This window comes from Salvelinus namaycush, chromosome 42 (genome assembly GCF_016432855.1).
Source record: "Salvelinus namaycush isolate Seneca chromosome 42, SaNama_1.0, whole genome shotgun sequence".
NCBI classification, from domain to species: Eukaryota; Metazoa; Chordata; class Actinopteri; order Salmoniformes; family Salmonidae; genus Salvelinus; species Salvelinus namaycush.
In genome coordinates this window covers 5832228-5852609 of record NC_052348.1, presented here as the reverse complement: position 1 = coordinate 5852609, position 20382 = coordinate 5832228, and the positions used below count along the sequence as shown (strand labels likewise).

The following is a 20382-nucleotide window of genomic DNA, read 5'->3' as shown; positions in this document are numbered from 1 at the left end:
CAGGGAGCTCCAGAAGTATTGGGACAGTGACAATTTTGTTAATTTGTCACTGTCCCAATACTTAGAAATCACTGGACATTCCAAAAATATAATTATCCAATTGATAAATCGTCCATATCGGGATGTCTCATGGTCTGACAAACAGCAAAAATGGTGCCACTGTCCCAATACTTTGAGCTCACTGTACATTTCAAAAATATTTCAATCCAATTGATAAACCATCCATAACAAAATCATAAATACAAGTGGTTCAACGTAACAAGGCACGTAACAAAGGGGAGGGAAACAATACAGCAAAAAGAGATATACGCCAACAATAACACAACCAAACCTAGCCATGGATGGACCGATACATCTCTAAATAATAGGGAACCAAATACAGTCAACAACAAAATCATTTAACCATAAGGGAATGAAGAGGAAGCATGCGGTCCCTGGGTGTCTTGAGGATGAGCCAATAGGAACAGGGCTTCTTTAACCTCAGCTCTGTTCATTGGCCCATTGCTGGAGCACAGTGACTGGTAGGAGGGAGGTGGTCGCAGGCAGGCAGTACTGGGGGAGTTGAGGAGGGAGAGGGACTGAGGGCTGGTGTGTGTACTGTGTGTGTGTACTGTGTGTGTATGTATGTGTGTGTGTATTCTCCACCTGCATTGCCGTTGCCTGGCTCCTCTCCATAGTTGTCATTATTGGAGGCGTCGGTATGACGACTGTAACAGGCACTTAGCGGCGACTGTAGCCGCGGCGACGAGCCGTACACGTTCGGACTCCCGTCGGGGTACGAGGCGTTCGAGGGACCCCCCTTGCGGCTCCCCCTCTGCCCCCGTAACGAGGAGCTCCTCTCGGGCACATCCGGGAGGATCTCAGCCAGTAGCCTCCGAAGGATGCCATCGTCTGGTAGCCTAGCGCCGCTCCGGCCTCGCTCCGCTTGGATGTGTTCGTAGATATCCCTCAAGGCCGCATCCAAAGCTTCATAGACGGCTTCTTTAGACTTGGGCCTGGTACTTCGACCTCCACTACTTCTTCTCGAAGTGGGTGGAGAATCACCCTTTTTCCTCCGGAAAGGCACGGGACTGACGAGGAAGGCCAGCTTGGACATCCCCTGCTGGGTTTGGGCTGCTTGGGACGAGGGGGGTAGAGCATGGTGGTCCCCTCCCCTTCCCCCGTGTCTGGTTTGCTGTGTCTGGGGGGGTTTCTGCCGGAGATCCTGGCGGGCCCGCTCCCGCTCGTGGCGCAGCATGGTGGTGAAGCGGGTGTTGGAGGCCGGGCAGCGTCCTTTACACGAGCTGATGAGGTGACGGTGCTGGTAGCCCTGACCCTGACCGAGAGACTGATGACTGGGGTTGTGGTGGCTGTGGTGGTGGCGAAGGTGGTGGTGGGAGGAGGGGCCGTAGAAGCTCTCGACTGACGAGGTGAGCGAGCAGTGGTCGAAGTCACTCTCGCTGCAGAAGGAGGATCCTTCGACTTGGACAAAGTCACTGAGGTCTGAGGCGGCTGCATCTTGCTCAGACTCAGAGTACTCAGCCCCCGGGACAGCGGCCCGTCGATAAACGAGGGGGTCGGGGAAATCGTGGGGGTCCAGGGCGAGGCGGGGCTGACCCTCGGGCGGGCTCCTTGCCCCCTGGTGAGCGTGATGGGACGTCCCGTTCCCATTCCCGTTGTTAATGTCCTCTTCTAGCAGAGACTCAATGGAGAAACGGCGTTTGGGGTATCCGGGTGTCTCCCTGCCCCCGCCGCCTCCTCCCCCACTACTACTGGCGCGGGACAATGACCCGCCGGGCGTGGTTGTACCAGACGGGACCTCGCTATCTCCCAAGTCGGGCATGGACTTGGACTTCTGGATGAGTTGCTCGTATGTGGAGATGCGCGTTGGCACCGTATCGCGAGGGACCTCCAGGCCCCACGACGGCCCCCAGGGGGAGAGTTTTCGGGGGAAGAGGTGCGGCTGGCGCTCCAGCTCCAGGATGCGGGCACGGACCGAGCGGATGACATCAGAGGGCAGCAGCTGGGCGCGGTCGATGTGGTGCATCTTGCGGTAGAGCTTCAGGAAGCCTGGCGCGTCGTGGGCACGTCGCCGGTGCGGGCGAGGCAAGGAGCGGGTAGAGGACGATGCGGTTTGCCCCAATGGGTTGTCGAATACCAGTGACCCGGCGCTCTCCGAACGGGTAGCCTTGTGCCCGCCGGTGCCGCCCGGGTGCCCGTCGTTGAGCAGGTTGTCACAGCTACGCGACCTCAGCTTTGCGGGCGAGGGCGGCGCGTCTTCGGCGCTGCTCCATGTCTCGGCGTCCTGCCGCCGCGTCTGCCAGCCATTCTTGAAGCAGGCGATGCGCTTGAGGGGCGCGGAGGCGGCCCCCGGGTTGGCATCGTCGCCGTGGCGACGGTGGGCGAGGTTGGAGGGCACGGGGGAGAGAGGGGAGCGGAGGTACGGGCCCGGGGAAGAGCTCAAACGGGGGGAGCAGGTCATGTCGCACGCGTCCCCACCTTTCAGACGATCCCATAAACCAGAGCAGCGTGGTAGAGGGGAAAAGAGGAGAGGATATTAACCGCGAAGAGAGCGAGAGGAATAGAGAAAGAAATAGAGAGGGAGAAATAGACGCTATAACAGAGCACTTGAACATACTGTAGCCTTCATCATGCAATGGTGGAGAGGGTGAGAATGAGAGAGAGGCTAAAACAGAGCACTTGAACATCAGTTCCATTGTGCCAATCACAGAGCACAATGGTGGAGAGAGAGACGGGGGGATTTACAATACACATCTCACATCCTTTTCACGATATACTGTACACAAAACATTAAGAACACCTGCTCTTTCTATAACTGATCCAGGTGAATCCAGGTGAAAGCTATGAACCCTTATTGACGTCACTTGTTAAATCCACTTCAATCAGTGTAGATGAAGGGGAGGAAACAGGTTAAAGAAGGATTTTCAAGCCTTGAGACATGGATTGTGTATGTGTGCCATGCAGAGGGTGAATGGGCAAGACACTGCAACGCTGCTGGGTTTTTCACATTCAACAGTTTCCCGTGTGTGTCAAGAATGGTCCACCACCCAGAGGACATGCAGACAACTTGACAACTGTGGGAACCATTGGAGTCAACACGGGCCAGCATCCCTGTGGAACGCTTTCGACACCTTGTAAAGTCCATTCCCCCGACGAACGGAGGCTTTTCTGAGGACAAAAGGGGGCTGCAACTCAATATTAGCAAGGTGTTCTTAATGTTTTGTCAGTGTACATGCAACAGTAATCTTTTCTGTTGCCGCCACACTATGAGACAAAACCTGTGAACATAATGAACGGAATTAGATGCCACACAACAGGCTTTATTTCCCAATCCATTCCTGGGGGGGTATCCCGACGGGGGGTGGGGGTTCACATTTTTGCTCCAGCTCCGTATTCACACACCTGATTCGACTAAACAACGGCGTGGTTATATGTTGACTTGTCGATTTGTTTGGGACATGTGTTAGCGTTAGCCTGTAATCCTAGCAGATTTCTTCCATTGGCTATGTTTAATGTTACATTTTTTAATTTCACCTTTATTTAACCAGGTAGGCTAGTTGAGAACAAGTTCTCATTTGCAATTGCGACCTGGCCAAGATAAAGCAAAGCAGTTGACACATACAACAACACAGAGTTACACATGGAATAAACAAACATACAGTCAATAATACAATAGATCTATAAACAGCATGTGAAAACGAGGTAGGATAAGAGAGGTAAGGCAATAAATAGGCCATGGTGGCGAAGTAATTACAATACAGCAATTAAACAGCGGAATGTTAGCGCTGGGCTAGGACAAAAATGTGCACCCCCTGAATTGGACTGAGAAACACTGAGTTAGAACGTTCCCATTAGCTCGTGGAACATGGTTGTTTGTTTACAGTGGCAACACAAGGCTATTTAGACTGGGCTGGATGCTCCTTGACCTGGAAGAGGCCCTCAGCATAGCGTGAGAAGAGGAGATTTGTCTCTCAGTGGGCTTGTGTACGGTCTGATTGCTGTCGGGCATAGAGTGAGTGAGCACAGAGAATGTGTGTGTGTGTGTGCGCAAGCGTGTGTGAATGCTTGTACATCTGCAAGGGAGAGGTTGTTAAGATTGAGTTTGTGTGTTTTTGTGTGTGTGTGTGCGTTTGAGAATGCTTATACATCAGAAGAGAGGGAGGTTGATTGTATTAAGTGCGTGTGTGCGTGTGTTTGAGAGTGCTTATACATCGGAAGAGAGGGAGGTTGATTGTATTGAGTGTGTGTGTGTGTGTGTTTGTGTGTGTGTTTGAGAGTGCTTATACATCGGAAGAGAGGGAGGTTGATTGTATTGAGTGTGTGTGTGTGTGTGTGTGTGTGTGTGTGTGTGTTTGTGTGTGTGTGTTTGAGAGTGCTTATACATCGGAAGAGAGGGAGGTTGATTGTATTGAGTGTGTGTGTGTGTGTGTGTGTGTGTGTGTGTGTGTGTGTGTTTGTGTGTGTGTGTTTGAGAGTGCTTATACATCAGAAGAGAGGGAGGTTGATTGTATTGAGTGTGTGTGTGTGTGCGTGTGTGCGTGTGTTTGAGAGTGCTTATACATCGGAAGAGAGGGAGGTTGATTGTATTGAGTGTGTGTGTGTGTGTGTGTGTGTGTGTATGTGTTTGAGAGTGCTTATACATCGGAAGAGAGGGAGGTTGATTGTATTGAGTGTGTGTGTGTGTATGTGTTTGAGAGTGCTTATACATCGGAAGAGAGGGAGGTTGATTGTATTGAGTGTGTGTGTGTGTGTGTTTGAGAGTGATTATACATCGGAAGAGAGGGAGGTTGATTGTATTGGGTGTGTGTGTGTGTGTGTGTGTGTGTGTGTGTGTGTGTGTGTGTGTGTGTGTGTGTGTGTGTTTGAGAGTGCTTATACATCGGAAGAGAGGGAGGTTGATTATATTGAGTGTGTGTGTGTGTGTATATCCTTTATGCGTTTCTCATTCATGGCCGGTTTCCTCAGGGTGCAGGCTCTATAGGGGTCCAGTGTGTGCATGTGTGTATATGCCTATTTATGTGTGAGTGTGTGTGCACATACGTCTCTCTGTTTGCATTGTGTGTGTGTGTGTGTGTGTGTGTGTGTGTGTGTGTGTGTGTGTGTGTGTGTGTGTGTGTGTGTGTGTGTGTGTACACACCTTTGGCTCTGGAAGGGGAGGAGTGGAGGGCAGGTTTCCTCAGTGTGCTGCCTTTGTAGGGGTCCAGTGTTTGTGAATGTATGTACCAGTATGTATGGTCTCTCATGTATGTACCAGTATGTATGGTCTCTCATATATATATATATATATATATATATCTCTGTGTGTGTGTACCTTTGGCTCTGGAGGGGGAGGAGGGGGAGGAGCGTGTGGCTGGTTTCCTCAGTGTGCTGCTGCCTCTGTAAGGGTCCAGTTGTTTTGGGGAGACCTGGTTCTTGCCCTGGTCACCCGACGGCTCCGACTTCCTCCTCTTCCTGTAGTCACTGGCAGCACTGGAACACAAAGTGATAGAACACACGGTTTTAAAGCCACATTTCACAGTCTGTCACCTGTTCAGCCATTATTTCTAAATCTGTTATTACTTCAAGGCAGGAAGTAAGTTCCCAAATAATTCGAACGGGGCCTGTGTTTCAGCCCAACGACGGCCCCACCACTTTGTTTGGGACAAAACAAGATACGATGGGACATGTTTGCCAACTACTCTCACACTTCAATTACTATTTCAATTCAAGGAAATATTACAGATTGTTCCTTTGACCCAGTTCATATAATATCCTGGGTTATAATTCCCTCTGGTATAATAGCATTCATCGCCCTTTTGTGGTTCAACAAAGAGACCCTTAGCAAGGAACAAAAGAAAGCGGGAAAATAGACCTTTAAAAGAACAAAGCTAAGTTGTTGAACTTGACTAATTCATGTAAACGGCATCGCCGTCGATTCTATTCACATTAGGATGATGGAGCACGACTGCTATTGCTCCTTAAAAACGCCCTAGACCTGCGCCGACCCGGACTACACATGCCCCCTGGCGACGAGAGAGTCGAGTCCGGGTTCGGCCGACTGGCTGTAAACCTCTCCCAATCTAACTCTCAACTGCCCTGTCAATACATTTTTTTAAAAGCCTTCAGATCAAGACTTCTAGTGTGGGTTAAACAGGCTACTAGTTCTTTCAACAACACCGAATTACAATCCCAGTCAGTCTTCCATGAATAACATCCTCTTTTCAACCATCTCGGAGCAAATCGAACTGATTAAGCCTAGCATCGGTGAAAGGGAATGGGAGGCAGAGGGGGACAGGGTTGAAGGACAGAATCAATAGGCTGAGTGGATAATGTATGCAGGGTTGGGGAGTGTGTGTGTGTGTGTGTGTGTGTGTGTGTGTGTGTGTGTGTGTGTGTCTGTGTGTGGAGAGTCAGCCGTCACACACACACATTGACACAAACCCACCCCGACGTATGTTCAATCAACAGAGCTACAAAACACTGAGTGTCCTTGTGAAGGTGATAATATGAGAGAGAGAGAGAGAGAGTTTGGGACGCCGTGCCGCTAGAGCGAGAGGGAGGAGGGGGAGAGAGCGATGCAGAGAATAAGAGAGAGAGAGAGAATGAGAGAGAGAGGGAGGAGGGGGAGAGAGCGATGCAGAGAATAAGAGAGAGAGAGAGAATGAGAGAGAGAGAGAGAGAGAGAGAGAGAGAGAGGGAATTGAAGACTCACCTCGCCGGCCTCTCTGGAACCCGGTCAGCAGTCGGAGTGAAGTACAGCGCCGTCTGAAAGAGGGCAGACAACAAAAGGGAGGGAGAGGAAGAGTGAGAGCTGCACGAACAAAGACTGGTGGAGGAGGTGGTGGCGGTGGTACACACAATGCTCAGCTCGCACGCCGCCACTACCGCCGCGGCGCCACGCTCAAAACGCTCCCCCGGCTGACGGCATGACGGAGGTAGGTTCCACATGGCGTGTGTATGGAAGCTCGGATGGGCCTACCGGTGGAGCTGAGAGCAGTGACCGCTGATTCTGTTGAACTCTGACCTTGGTCTGTTTGAGGGGTTCTTTCAGGAGGGAGAAAGGACACGAGTGAAGTGAAGCACTAAAGGGGAGAGCGAGAGAGGAGCTCTTTCACGCTTTGAGATTAAGACGCGACCCTGGAAGACCCGAAATGGACTCTTTGGATCATTGGATTAGCTCCATGTGGTAACAAAGTATAAAACGCAGCAGTTTCTACCCTATGCTACAGACCTGAGCCCTGTGCTGATCTAGGATCAGGTCCTCTCTGTCCATATCATCTTATTCGTTTTGATTCCAACAGGAAAACTGACCCTAGATCAGCAGATACATATTGAATCCCAAAGCTGACCTATTCAAATATGAGCTTTACATGTGACATGATATACATGGGTTGACAGCAACCTTTACAATTTATACAGTCTTGAGATTCACATCAATAATACGCTGTCAACAGATCAATCATGATTAGAGTAAGTTTTTCACGAGTATACTGTAAATACATAAGTGCAGTACTGTTTATGCTGTTATATTTAAGCAATAAGGCACGAGGGGGTGTGGTATATGGCCAATATACCACGGCTAAGTGCTGTTCTTGGGCACAACACATCGCGGAGTGCCTGGACAAGACCCTTAGCCGTGGTATATTGGCCATATACCTCAAACCCCCAAGGTGCCTTATTGCTATTATTAACTGGTTACCAATGTAATTAAAGCAGTAAAAATACATGTTTTGTCATATCCGTGGTATACAGTCTGATATACCACGGTTGTCAGCCAATCAGCATTCAGGGCTCAAACCACCCAGTTTATAATGAAGACATAAGGCCCGAGGAGTTGTGCTATATGGCCAATATACCACGGCTAGGGGCTGTTCTTAGGCAAGACACAACGTGGAGTGTCTGGACAGAGCCCATAGCCGTGGTATATTGGCCATATAACACAAACCCCTGCTATTATAAACTGGTTACAAATGTAATTAGAACTGCCAATCACCATTCAGGACTCGAACCAGCCGGTTTGTACCTAGTAATAACACACTGAAATGAGTCACTAGCAGAGCGGCCATTGTAAATACAGGCAGTTGAAGACGCAATAAAGAGATGACTATGACTGATATGGATGCTGAAAGATGAAAATGTCCTGCTATGGTGTACTATACATGGTGACAACTGCCCCCATCAGTCCTCTAGTGACATAGGGACAGTGTAATTACAATGGAGGTCCATGTTGTGCCTGTGTCGACGTAAGGTGGCCTAATAAAATGTAGAGTCACAGTAAGCATGGTAGCTTTCATCCAAATCACACAACATGTAGGTGATCAGTAGTAAAGCCATTTAAGACTACAGTTGATTAGCAAGGTTTGCGTTAAACTCTGCTTATCTCTTGCCAACTCCTTATGGAATTGCCGTGCCTAGGGTTGCAAAATTACAGTCTCTTTCCCCAAATTCCCTCGTTTTCCAGAAACCCTGGTTAGAGGATTCCCGGATTTCCTGCTTCTTCCCTCGATATTCCAGGAATCTTCCATCCAGGGTTTCTGTAAAACTGGGAATATTGGGAAAGTTACTAGGATTTTGCAGCCTTAGTCATGCCTAACGAGTTTGGCGTGACAAGGAGTTGGCAAAACAGCACAGAATTATCTAGAACCAGACTATTCAACTCCCTCCCATTCCCACAATGCTGATGAATGCCAATGTTTACCTCGGTGAGTCGGCCAGGGCAGATGTCTGGATTATAATCCAGACGTTTTTTAGGAGGCTTGAGCCCCAAGCAGCGGTGAGGAGGAAGAGGAGGAGGTGAAGATGGAGTGGTGGAGGAGAGGCAGTGGCGTCATGGGGGGAGAGAAAACGAGGCGGAGAGAGGAAAGTGACATCCGTTAGAGCACAGAGGAACTGAAGACTGACGAGTTTCAGACACGCTGCACACACACACACACACACACACACACACACACACACACACACACGCAAATGCATATTATGCACACAAACACACATTGCAGTTATGATTAAGCCAATTTGAACACATCTAGTACATTATGTGAGCTCCAACACACACTCACTACTGCTAGGCACATCTACAAACCCATAACCATAAAGCAACACACACATGCAGATTGTGAGAGCAAGAGGCAGAAAGCAGAGTGAAAGGGCATATATGCACTACAGTGCAGTGATTCGGTTGTGAAGACAGACTAGCTAAAACATGACGTTTGTGGAACCATCCCTCTCAAAACTAACCTCCAGCCATGCGCATTAAGGAGCCTTTTCTATGTTCTCCAGGGTTTATTCAGTGGTGTGGTCCGAGTGCAACATAAATAATATTACAGCTAGAAATGTGGTATAGAAATCTGATCGCTCCTTATTCTGCGTGACATCAGAGTCGTGTCTTTTCTAGACTGCATATTTCTAGCTGAACATTCCGAATAAAGTCAGTTTCCTCGACCTAACAACAGACCAACTTAGAACATACGTGTTTCTCGCCGTTCTCCCCAAAAGTGTACACTTGTACACTTCCTCTCATGGATTTCCAAAGGAATGGGACTGGTGCAAGGAACATGGTGGAACACGGGAACTCAATCCAGCCCAAGTTTAAACCAATCCACTACCTTTAAACCCTTAGGTCGCCTCAAGTTTAGGAGGAGTGAACGAGTTGACACTTTGGGAGAAAGGGTAGGAACCAAAATCTCTAAACTAGCAAACAGAAAGAAACCACACAAGCTGCAACAAACAAGAGGAGCATGAAGAACGGTGCAGAACGATGCTCTGACCAGATGCTGCCGATTCATTTGTCGATTTTAGCATGTCATTTCGATTGATCTCTGTTCTGCTCAGTTCTACCAGCTGCTCCACTAGCTTATCAACAACGGTAAGCACACACTGCAAAAGAACCTGCATTTTGTTTCTGAAAAATAGGAAATTATACAAAAAAAAGAGGTCCCCCTTTGTAGGAGGATTTTGTGATAAAAAAAAAAGACCAATCCATATGAATTTGGGACTTCCGTTTTGTTTTGCAGTGGTTTCGAGCTTTCAACGTGTCGCAGGGCCAGCTGATAACGAGACAGCCACACTACGCAAAACCAACTGACCAAGACGCAGAGACACAAGCAGACCAGCCACAAGGAGCTACACACAACAGGCGACCACCACAGCACCCAGCACCCAACAGCATACCGATGCAACTACAACAGGAAGGACACCCAGACTCCGCTCCTGGAGATCTACTGGCGCGCAGGCCTTTGTTCCAACTCAGCACTAACACACCTGATTCGGGCCAGTCTCTGTCCAGACTGAAGACCGATTATGCTCTAGTGCTACGTTGCGAAATAAAACAAACAGCCTTTCATGTGAATCAGGTGTGTTACTGCTGGGCTGGAACAAAAGCATGCATACCCAACTAGCTCTCCAGTCCGAGAGTTGGACGACTCCTGGACTACATTATTCCCACCCAGCTACAGTGGGGTTAAGACTAAACGGGTAGAGGGGAGTGGGGGAGAGAGGGGTATACCTAAGGCGTGGGGTGCCGAGGTGGGAGTTACGGACCCTCACTTACCGGACGGCCGAACTCCAGCTCGGAAAAGAACTTATACCAAGGCTCGTTCTCTAAATCTATGTCATCTGGGTTTAGCTTATAGGTCTGGAGAGAGCAGAGGGTGACAGAGAAAGAGGGAGGGAGAGAGAGGAGGAACAGAAAGCACAGAGAGAAATATGGATCTCGTGGTTAGGATAGGGTGTGCAGCGCAAAGCTGCAGGGGTTGATGGGTAAAGAAGGGTGGGTCCAGATGGAGAGTTTAACACCAGGGTAAAGAGACAAAAACAGTGTTGCTAACCAGGGCACACACCATTGCACCCCCAAATTTTTTGGGGGGGGGGGCGAACTATGACGCTTGTCAAATAGAAAGTATTGATGTGCAATTCATTTCACTCGGTTACTTTTCATATTTCTCATTCAAATAATGGAAAAAGGGATAAAAAGTTGAATGGGTTGAAGGAGAATGGTCAATTAAATTGAGCGTTGAAAGACATAACATTGGCTCATAAAGTGTCCTGAGGCTAAGAAGCTGAACAGTCCTGTATGAAAAGTGTCTTTGCTGCCTTTAGTGTGTGACAGCACACATGCTCTCTTCACCAGTCACTCACTATAAAGCACGAAACCAGAGCAGAAAAAAGTGTTGTAATGTTTAAACTATTCCAGCAGAGGGCAATATCTTCTTGTCATAAAGCCTTTTACAACTCTGGTTCATTTCAGCACACCTGGGCCACGTTCAGTGGCCGAATGTGATCAAACGTTTCAGATAGAAATCCCAATGAATAGAGCCAACGTGATTCCTTATTCTACATGTCAGAGAGTCACGTTTGTTCTACAAAGCATACTTCTATCTGAACATTCCAAAACGCTACGTTCTGTTGAACGCGCCGCGCCCCCAGTTGAGCGCAATACGTTGCGTGCGCCGTTCTTCAACTGTCTTCGAGGTTCGTTTGCTCTCGTTTGGTCGGTGTGGCGGCGTGTGACCTGATCAACATGGTTATGACCATTCTGAACTTGTGCAGCACACATCATACAAAATCGCCCCCTGGGAAAGGACAATCACAACGTTCAACTGATTGTTCGGGAACAGCAGCATATCCATTGAATTAAACGTTGCACACAACTTCATCCTGCTGAGCGTGGCCCTGAGTAAGTGAGCTAAAAAAGTAACGTTGGTTTAACTGTTAATACATTATTTGGCTGGATTCTTTCTAAGTCTCATTTAAACCTTCACCATGTACTCTGCCCAATACACTGTACTCTGTGCTTAATATTAAAGTTCACTTTTATACCTGCAGCAAAACTCACCTTAACTGAACATACAGAAACTCTCGCTCTCCCACCTCCTCTCCTGAAGGACTACAGCTAGAACGACTCCTACACACCAGTCCTGGGGCTTATTCCTCAGTCACTTTCAATGGAGGTTTACCTTGGAGCAGAGGGGTGATTCACTGCAGTGCCCAGCACACTGCAGGCTGGCTGTGACATTTACCACCCCCAGTGTCTACTGGGAAGTGTAGTTTATGAGCTGCTGGGGGAAAAGGCTGCCCACTTTTATTGGAGATCTTGGAAGTGCTTTTTGTATTGGACTTGCAAAACAGCTACTTTAGCTCAGGAAGAGGTGAATTGCACTGTGGAGTGGAGTGTAGTCTCACTGATGTCTAATTGGAGTATATCTGACCTCCTTAGGCGGTCCATAAAATGAATAGGAAGGAGCTGAACGGGAGGCGGCTCAATGTGGGCCGTGCCCAGAAGAAAGTAGAGCACCAGACGGCTACAGAGGTCAACCAGCCGCCCCCCTCTGGCTACTTCATGCCACAAGGCCAGAACACTGGTGCCTTTTACCAGCTGGCTCAGCTGAGCCCCAGCCCTCGCTGGGTGACCCACGTCTAGGAGCTATTTAAAGGGATACTTTGGGATTTTGGCAACGAGTCAGACACATTTTTATGTCTCTGTGTCCAGTACGATGGAAGTTGGAGGTAGTTTTGCGAGTCAATGTTAACGAGCGTTAACACAATGCCTGGAAGTCTATGGATACAGTATCTGCTAGCATGCTAGTAGCTACCCACAGACTTCCAGTCTTTGCGCTCACTGGCAGTGATCAGACTCCACAATCCAAGAAGTGGACCACGAGATCTTAATAACAGCCTTCTTTGTGGAAGGCCATATCCAGACAGAGGTGTGGATGTGTGTGAACTAGTTTCTCATCAGCAGCGGAGAGACCCGCACCACGACCAGAAACACACACGAAGGTGATGTGACGAAGGCTAGAAACATGGTTTATTGTGGCTTTCTTAGAGAGAAGCAGGGAAAGAGACAGCATAGTTGGGATGCATAAGGGAGCCTATAGTTCACCCAGACTTCCCTGACTCAGTGATATTCCCCCACGCCTGCTCCTCTCCTCTCCCTGCGCTCTACTTGGATTAATTCCCACATTAGTGTGTGTGCCAAATGGCTCCCTGTTCCCTACACTATAGGGCAGATGACCCAGACTTTGAATAACACTGCTATAGGGAATTGGGTGCCCGGCAGGAAGCAATGTAGTTCTGGAGAACCTGTCTAAAGACATTAAAGGGACAATACAACCATTTTTATCTCAATATCAAATCATTTCTGGGTAATAATTAAGTACCATACTGTGATCGTTTTCAATTAAAATGTTCAAAAAGAAACAAAAAATAGCTTCTTAGCTCAAATACATTTCTCAAGCAAGAAATTAGCTAGCTGTCTGGGAGTGGTCTGAGTGGGAAGGGGAAAACTGAAAACAAACTGTTATTGGCAGAGGTTTGGAACTCTCTTTCTTATTGGTCTATTAACTAATTTACCACCTGGTGATGTCACCAGGCAGGCCAAAACTCCATCCCACCAAAACAGGCAGAAATTTCAGGCAGCCTTTTCAAACAGCTCTTACACTAAAAGGGCATTATCATAATTTCTACAATTTCACAGTTTTATTCCAACCTCAGTGTGGAAATATATATAAAACACAGGAAAATCATGTTTATGATTGCAGAAACTAAACACGTTTTTGACTGCTTTAAGCTAAACAACATCCTTAACTTCAGAAGAGTTCCCCCTTTCATCCCCCTCCTCCTTTACCTCTTTCTCCTAACCGATCACCCTCAAGTCCATAGAGCAGACAGACTAGCACGTGGGTGGCCGACCCTCCTCCTGGAGAGCTACCCTCCTGCAAGACGTCGCTCCAAACCGAATCAGGAGGGTTTACAACAGGGTTGGAGCATAACCCTGCATAGCGACAGGATCTCCAGGAGGAGGGTTGGCCAGTCCAATACAGCTCATACAATACACAACTATCCCTCACTTCACCTCTTGCCCTCAATTTCATGTAGCAAATAGCCCCAGCCTCACCAATACAATGGGTGACAGACAGACAGGGAGTGAAAAGAAGATTCCAACCCTTTGCCTTTGTGATCCATTTCATTTTTTTTTTAAAGGTCACTGAAATGCTTTATGAGGAAACCCTAGAGAAAGTAAATTATATAAAAAATATATTCTACAACGGGTTGGTCAAAACAAGCATTGTGATTGGTTGAGATGCGTTCTAAGGCATACTAAATAAACAGTTCGGCACAGGTAAGCCTTTGACGCCAAAAAAGGCATCTTGTTTTCATTTCCATCTGAGAAATCCCTGGGCATCCACTGTACCATCAGCCCAGCCAGCCAATCCATTAACTTGATCTCCACTGTAAAAAGCATCTCGACATTATTTCCCCTTGCTCCTAGCCTAGCCACAATTGCTTTATTTGGGCTCCGCTTTAGTTTGACCGCATCAGGAAGGTGATTGCGTGAAACGGAAACCATTTAAAAAGGAGTGAACACTGTCTGTTGAATAAATGAAAATGGGTACACTTTATGAAAATATAAATATAAGCTTGCTTCTAGGCCTACAGTGCGCCTTCAGAAAGCATTCAGACCCCTTGACTTTTCCCACATTTTGTTACGTTACAGCCTTATTCCATAATTAATTAAATTGTTCGTTTTTTTCCTAATCAATCTACACACAATACCCCATAATGACAAAGCAATACTTTTGGCAAATTTATAATAAAAATAAATACATGGAAATTTGACATTTACAAAACTATTCAGACTCTTTACTCAGAACTTTGTTGAAGCACCTTTTACAGCATCGAGTCTTCTTGGGTATGACGCTACAAGCTTGGCACACCTGTATTGGGGAGTTTCTCCCATTCTCCTCTGCAGATCCTCTCAAGCTCTGTCAGGTTGGATGGGGAGTGTTGCTGCACAGCTATTTTCAGGTCTCTCCAGAAACGTTCGATCGGGTTCAAGTCCGGGCTCTGGCTGGACCACTCAAGGACATTCAGAGACTTGTCCCGAAGCCACGCCTGCATTGTCTTGGCTGTGTGCTTAGGGTCGCTGTCCTGTTGGAAGATGAACCTTCACCCCAGTCTGAGGTCCTCAGCGCTCTGGAGCAGGTTTTCATCAAGGATCTCTCTGTACTTTGCTGCGTTCATCTTTCCCTCAATCCTAGTATCCCAGTCCCTGCCACTGAAAAACACCCCGACAGCATGATGCTGCCATCACCATGCTTCACCATAGGGATGGTGCCAGGTTTCCTCCAGACGTGACGCTTGGCATTCAGGCCAAAGAGTTTAATCTTGGTTTCATCAAACCAGAGAATGTTGTTTCTCATGGTCTGAGATTCCTTTAGGTGCCTTTTGGCAAACTCCAAGCGGGCTGTCATGTGCCTTTTACTGAGGAGCTGCCTCCGTCTGGCCACTCTACCATAAAGGCCTGATTGGTGGAGTGCCCAGAGATGGTTGTTCTTCTGGAAGGTTCTCCCATCTCCACAGAGGAACTCTGGAGCTCAGTCAGAGTTACCATCGGGTTCTTGGTCACCTCCCTGACCAAGGCCCTTCACCTCCGATTGCTTAGTTTGGAAGCTTTAGGAAGAGTCTTGGTGGTTCCAAACGTATTCTATCTCAGAATGATGGAGGCCACTGTGTTCTTGGGGACATTCAATGCTGCAGAAATGTTTTGGTACTCTTTCCCAGATCTGTGCCTCGACACAATCCTGTCTCGGAGCTCTACGGACAATTCCTTCAACCTCATGGCTTGGTTTTTGCTCTGACATGCACTGTCAACTGTGAGACCTCATATAGACAGGTGTGTACCTTTCCAAATCAAGTCCAGTCATTTGAATTTACCACAGGTGGACTCCAATCAAGTTGTAGAAACATCTCAAGGATGATCAATCGAAACAGGATGCACCCAGGCTCAATTTCGAGTTTCAAACTTGTTTTCGCTTTGTCATTATGGGGTATTTTGTGTAGATTGATGAGGGAAAAAGGTCATTTAAACCATTTTAAAATAAGGCTGTAACAAAATTTGAAAAAGTTCCCTAAAAGAGCATCTATATCATTCATATTCAAAGGCCACTACCTTTCTAAAAATACCTCTTTTGAGGATGCATCCCCCCTCGAGCTTAAAAATAACACTTATATAATTGCTTTCCTACTCAACCTTAACAAGCATATCCGCCCAAATTAGCAGTAAGTTAGACCACTTCAGAACACGTAATAGAAATGTGTTTATCCCTCTAATGGTTCAGGTACAGTACCTCTAAAGGCTTCTTCCTAGAGCGTAGGTCAGGGGTCTCCGACTCTGTCCCTGTAGACGCTCTGTCTACAGAGCGCTACGCTCTTTGTGTGTAGAGGGTTTTGTTCCAACCCAGCTCTAAACACATCTCTGATACACTCTGGACCTTAATATCTGGAATCGGGTGTATTCATGCTGGGCAGGAACAAAATCCTACACATCCATTTAGCTCTCCAAGACCGAGAGTTGGAGATCACTCACTTATTAGGAACCAAGGATGCTGTAGAGGGTGATTATGGGTAATGGAGTTTTATTAAATGGCTTGGATAATGACAATGTAGGCCAGGGGTGTCAAACTCAATTCCTGGAGGGCCGAGCGTCAGCGGGTTTTCGCTCCTCCCTTGTACTTGATTGATTAGTTAAGACCATTGATTAGTTAGGAACTCCCCTCACCTGGTTGTCGGATTAATTAATTAATTTCCGGCAGGCTAATTGGACACCAATTGAATGGGAATAACAAAAAACCAGCAAACACATGGCCCTCCAGGAATTGAGTTTGACACCCTGATGTAAGCTAATAAAAAAGAAGTGACAGACGTGCTTTTGGACACTCACCGGCCTCTCCTGCTCCAGAACGGATGATTTCCCGGGCTCGTACTCAAAGATACTCCGGGGTTCAGCGCGGTACTTTCTAGTGTCCACTTTCCTATCGGGAGGACCCCACTGATTCCTGGTCAAAATAAATAAATAAAGACATCAGTGTGATCTTGGACCTAGTTTAAGATGTCAAAGGCACACCACTAGCCTAGGTATAGGCTCTAGGTCTAAGGTAACCCCTAAGGTGAGGGTCTCAAGGGAATAGGTAAGGTCCAAGGCCCATGTCTAGGCCTACATTGCAGACTAGCCTAAGTCTAAGCCTAAGATGCAGACTAACTAGCCATTGGTCTAGGACCAAGCGAAAGAAAAACCAGACTGCGGTGTGTCTTACATGGTGTCGGGCGAGTCTCGCTCCCGGTCGCTGTCTCTGGACCTCAGCTGGAGGAGGGAGGGCTTGGGCGGGGGTGGCGGAGGCACGGGGGAGGGCTCCCTAAAGGTCCCGGGGCTTCCGCTGTCCGACGGGCTCTTGGCCAGGGGCCGGTACGTTTGTGTCCTGGGGGGAGGGTACGCCATGGTGGGGTTGGAGGACTGACCATATGTGTCTAGGGGGGGAAGGGGAGAGAGACAACAGAGAAAGGACGGGGAGGGAAAATAGAGAGAAAAAGGGGGAGGAAGAAGAGAATGAGAGAGCGAGAGCGAGAGCGAAAGGATGCAGGAGAGAGAGACCGAGGAAGGAGAGAGAGAAAGGATGGGGAGGGGAAAATAGAAAGAGAGAGAAGGGGGGGGGGTCGCAAAGTATTCTTGCAAGTCAGGTGTTTGAACACAGGACAACGTGACAAACCAGTAGCATACGTTTGAATCTTCAAAAAAGAGATCTTCGAGATTCTTACCGCTGTCACCGATGACAGTGCATGTGGCGTTGCGCGTGTCGGCATAGTCGTCATCTGTAGAAACACGGAAGGTGAGCAGAACAACACACACACACACCCTGCTGAGAGTACCCTTTTCCCTGCATCCATTTGTGCGCACACATACAGATTCCCTACTTTCATCACTGCAGAAATATTCTGCCCGTCTCAGGGAAAACCTCAGTGGGCAAACTAAGGCTCCCTAGGTAGCTTATCAGCAAGGTGAATACTGAAGATCAAAGTATAAGGACCCAGGAGAACGAAGGGCTGACTATTGAAGTTATCCTTTGAGAACTACAATGAGCTGTGTGTGTGTGTGTGTGTGTGTGTGTGTGTGTGTGTGTGTGTGTGTGTGTGTGTGTGTGTGCATTGTTAAGAACAAATATGCCTTGTATTGACTATTTGATTTGGTGAAGCCCACACAACGGAGCAGAGATCGCGGCAGTGCATCTGTAGGTTCGATTAGACACCGCTTCTCCCACTCAATCCCTCTCTCTCTCTCCTTCCTCTTTCTATTGCTCTCGTTGTATTCATCTCGGTCTCTCCCCTTCCACACTCTCTCTCTCTAATGAGTTCTGGCTCTGTGGAGCTGTAGTGTTCTGGCTCAACAAGGACACACAGAGAGAAACCCACACACACAAACACAATACATGCATGTCCATCCACACACACACTACATGACCAAAAGTATGTGGACACCTGCTCGTCGAACATCTCATTCCAAAATCATGGGCATTAATATGGAGCTGCTATAACTGCCTCCACTCTTCTGGGAAGGCTTTCCACTAGATGCTGAAACATTGCTGTGGGGACTTGCTTCCATTCAGCCACAAGAGCATTAGTGAAGTCGGGCACCGATGTTGGGCGACTAGGCCTGGCTCCCAGTCCGCGTTCCAATTAATCCCAACAATGTTCGATGGAGTAGAGCTCAAGGCCAGTCAACTTCTTCCACAACGATCTCAACAAACCATTTCTGTATGGACCTCGATTTGTGCAGGAGGGCATTGTCATGCTGAAACAGGAAAGGGCCTTGCCACAAAGTTGGAAGTAGAGAACCGTCTAGAATGTCATTATATGCTGTAGCGTTAAGATTTCCCTTCACTGGAACTAAGGGGCCTAGCCCGAACCATGAAGAAACAGCCCCAGACCGTTATTCCTCCCCCACCAAACTTTACAGTTGGCACTATGCATTGGGGCAGGTAGCTTTATCCTGGCATCCGCCAAACCAAGATTCGTCCGTCGGACTGCCAGATGGTAAAGCGTGATTCATCACTCCACAGAACGTGTTTCCACTGCTCCAGAGTCCAATGGCGGCGAGCTTTACACCAATCCGGCCGATGCTTGGCATTGCGCATGGTGATCTTAGGCTTGTGTGCGGCTGCTCGGCCATGGAAGCCCATTTCATCAAGCTCCCGACGAACAGTTCTTGTGATGACGTTGCTTCCAAGGGCAGTTTGGAACTCGTTAGTGAGTGCTGCAACCGAGGACAGACTGTTTTAACGCGCTTCAGCACTCGGCGGTCCCGTTCTGTGAGCTTGTGTGGACTACCACTTCGCGGCTGAGACGTTGTTGCTCCTAGACGATTCCACTTCACAATAACAGCACTTACAGTTGACCGTGGCAGCTCTAGCAGGGCAGAAATTTGACAAACTGACTTGTTGGAAAGGTGGCATCCCATGACAGTGCCATGTTGAAAGTCACTGAGCTCTTCAGTAAGGCCATTCTACTGCCAATGTTTGTCTATGGAGATTGCATGGCTATGTGCTCAATTTTATACACCTGTCAGCAACGGGTACGGCTGAAATAGCCGAATCCACTAATTTGAAGGGGTGTCCACATACATTTGTATATATAATGTACACACATGATGCATGCATACACACACATCCACAGCCCAGGTGTTTGACCAATCTTGGTGAACAGCAAGGAAAGACAGACCGTAAAGTAAGCATTTCACGGTAAGGGCTACACCTGTTGTATTAGGCGCATGGGACAAATAAGGCGGGATTTGATCGTACATACTGCAATGACACACTGTACTGTCTCCTCCAGTCTACTGCACTTCTCCCCACCTGCTTTGTGAACCATGTGGATCTGCTTGAACATGGTCTTGTACCAGTCCTTCGGCCTATCCACCGTCTGTGGGGAGAGGGAAAACAATCACAAATCAATGTAGGCTACGGACAGACGGACACGTCGGCAGACATATGGGCGGACAGACGGATCAATAGATGGATAGGACAAGGAAAAGTCTGTGTCCATAGCCACGTGTTTTTGTTTGTCCCACACTCAGTCATGTGTCATCGGCTGACAGGGGAAGTTCATCTCTTGGCAAGTCGATAACATTGACCACCACCGCGACATGACTAGGCAGAAAAGTGTTTATTTCCAGTCCAGAGTGTGTGCGTGTGTTTGACCAGACGTACCCAGAAGGCCCGAGCTTGGCCACACCTCCGCTAATACCATGGTTACCAGCGAGGGGCCAGAAATATTTGCCACACAGCACAGTGCATCTGTCTCTCTCTCTGACTATCTGTTTTGGTCTCTCTCCCCCTCCTTCTCCTTCTCTCCCAGTATCCATGCTCTTCACAGCCTCTCAATAGAGTGTTGACTAGTGTCTGAAGTACTCTTATACACGGCTGAGATACACACCCACCCACACACACACACACACACACACACACACACACACACACACACACACACACACACACACACACACACACAGAGGGAGAAAGGCTGCTCATTGCCCTGTAGTACAATAGCGCGGACTTTGACTAAGTCCCTAATTAC

At 48.0% G+C, this 20382-nt stretch overlaps 1 protein-coding gene across 1 annotated transcript in view; it reads right to left on the bottom strand.

Moving 5' to 3' along the window:
• LOC120035124 (sorbin and SH3 domain-containing protein 2-like) overlaps window positions 1-20382 on the bottom strand; it is a 35915-nt gene that overhangs the window by 10048 nt on the left and 5485 nt on the right. Inside the window, exons 6-11 of the mRNA XM_038981918.1 lie at window positions 19662-19728; window positions 17572-17625; window positions 17073-17283; window positions 16700-16814; window positions 6692-6744; window positions 5312-5469 (exon numbers count right to left, since the gene is read on the bottom strand). Of these exons, the coding sequence (XP_038837846.1) occupies window positions 5312-5469; window positions 6692-6744; window positions 16700-16814; window positions 17073-17283; window positions 17572-17625; window positions 19662-19728 (658 nt within the window). The remainder of the gene's footprint in view (window positions 1-5311; window positions 5470-6691; window positions 6745-16699; window positions 16815-17072; window positions 17284-17571; window positions 17626-19661; window positions 19729-20382) is intronic.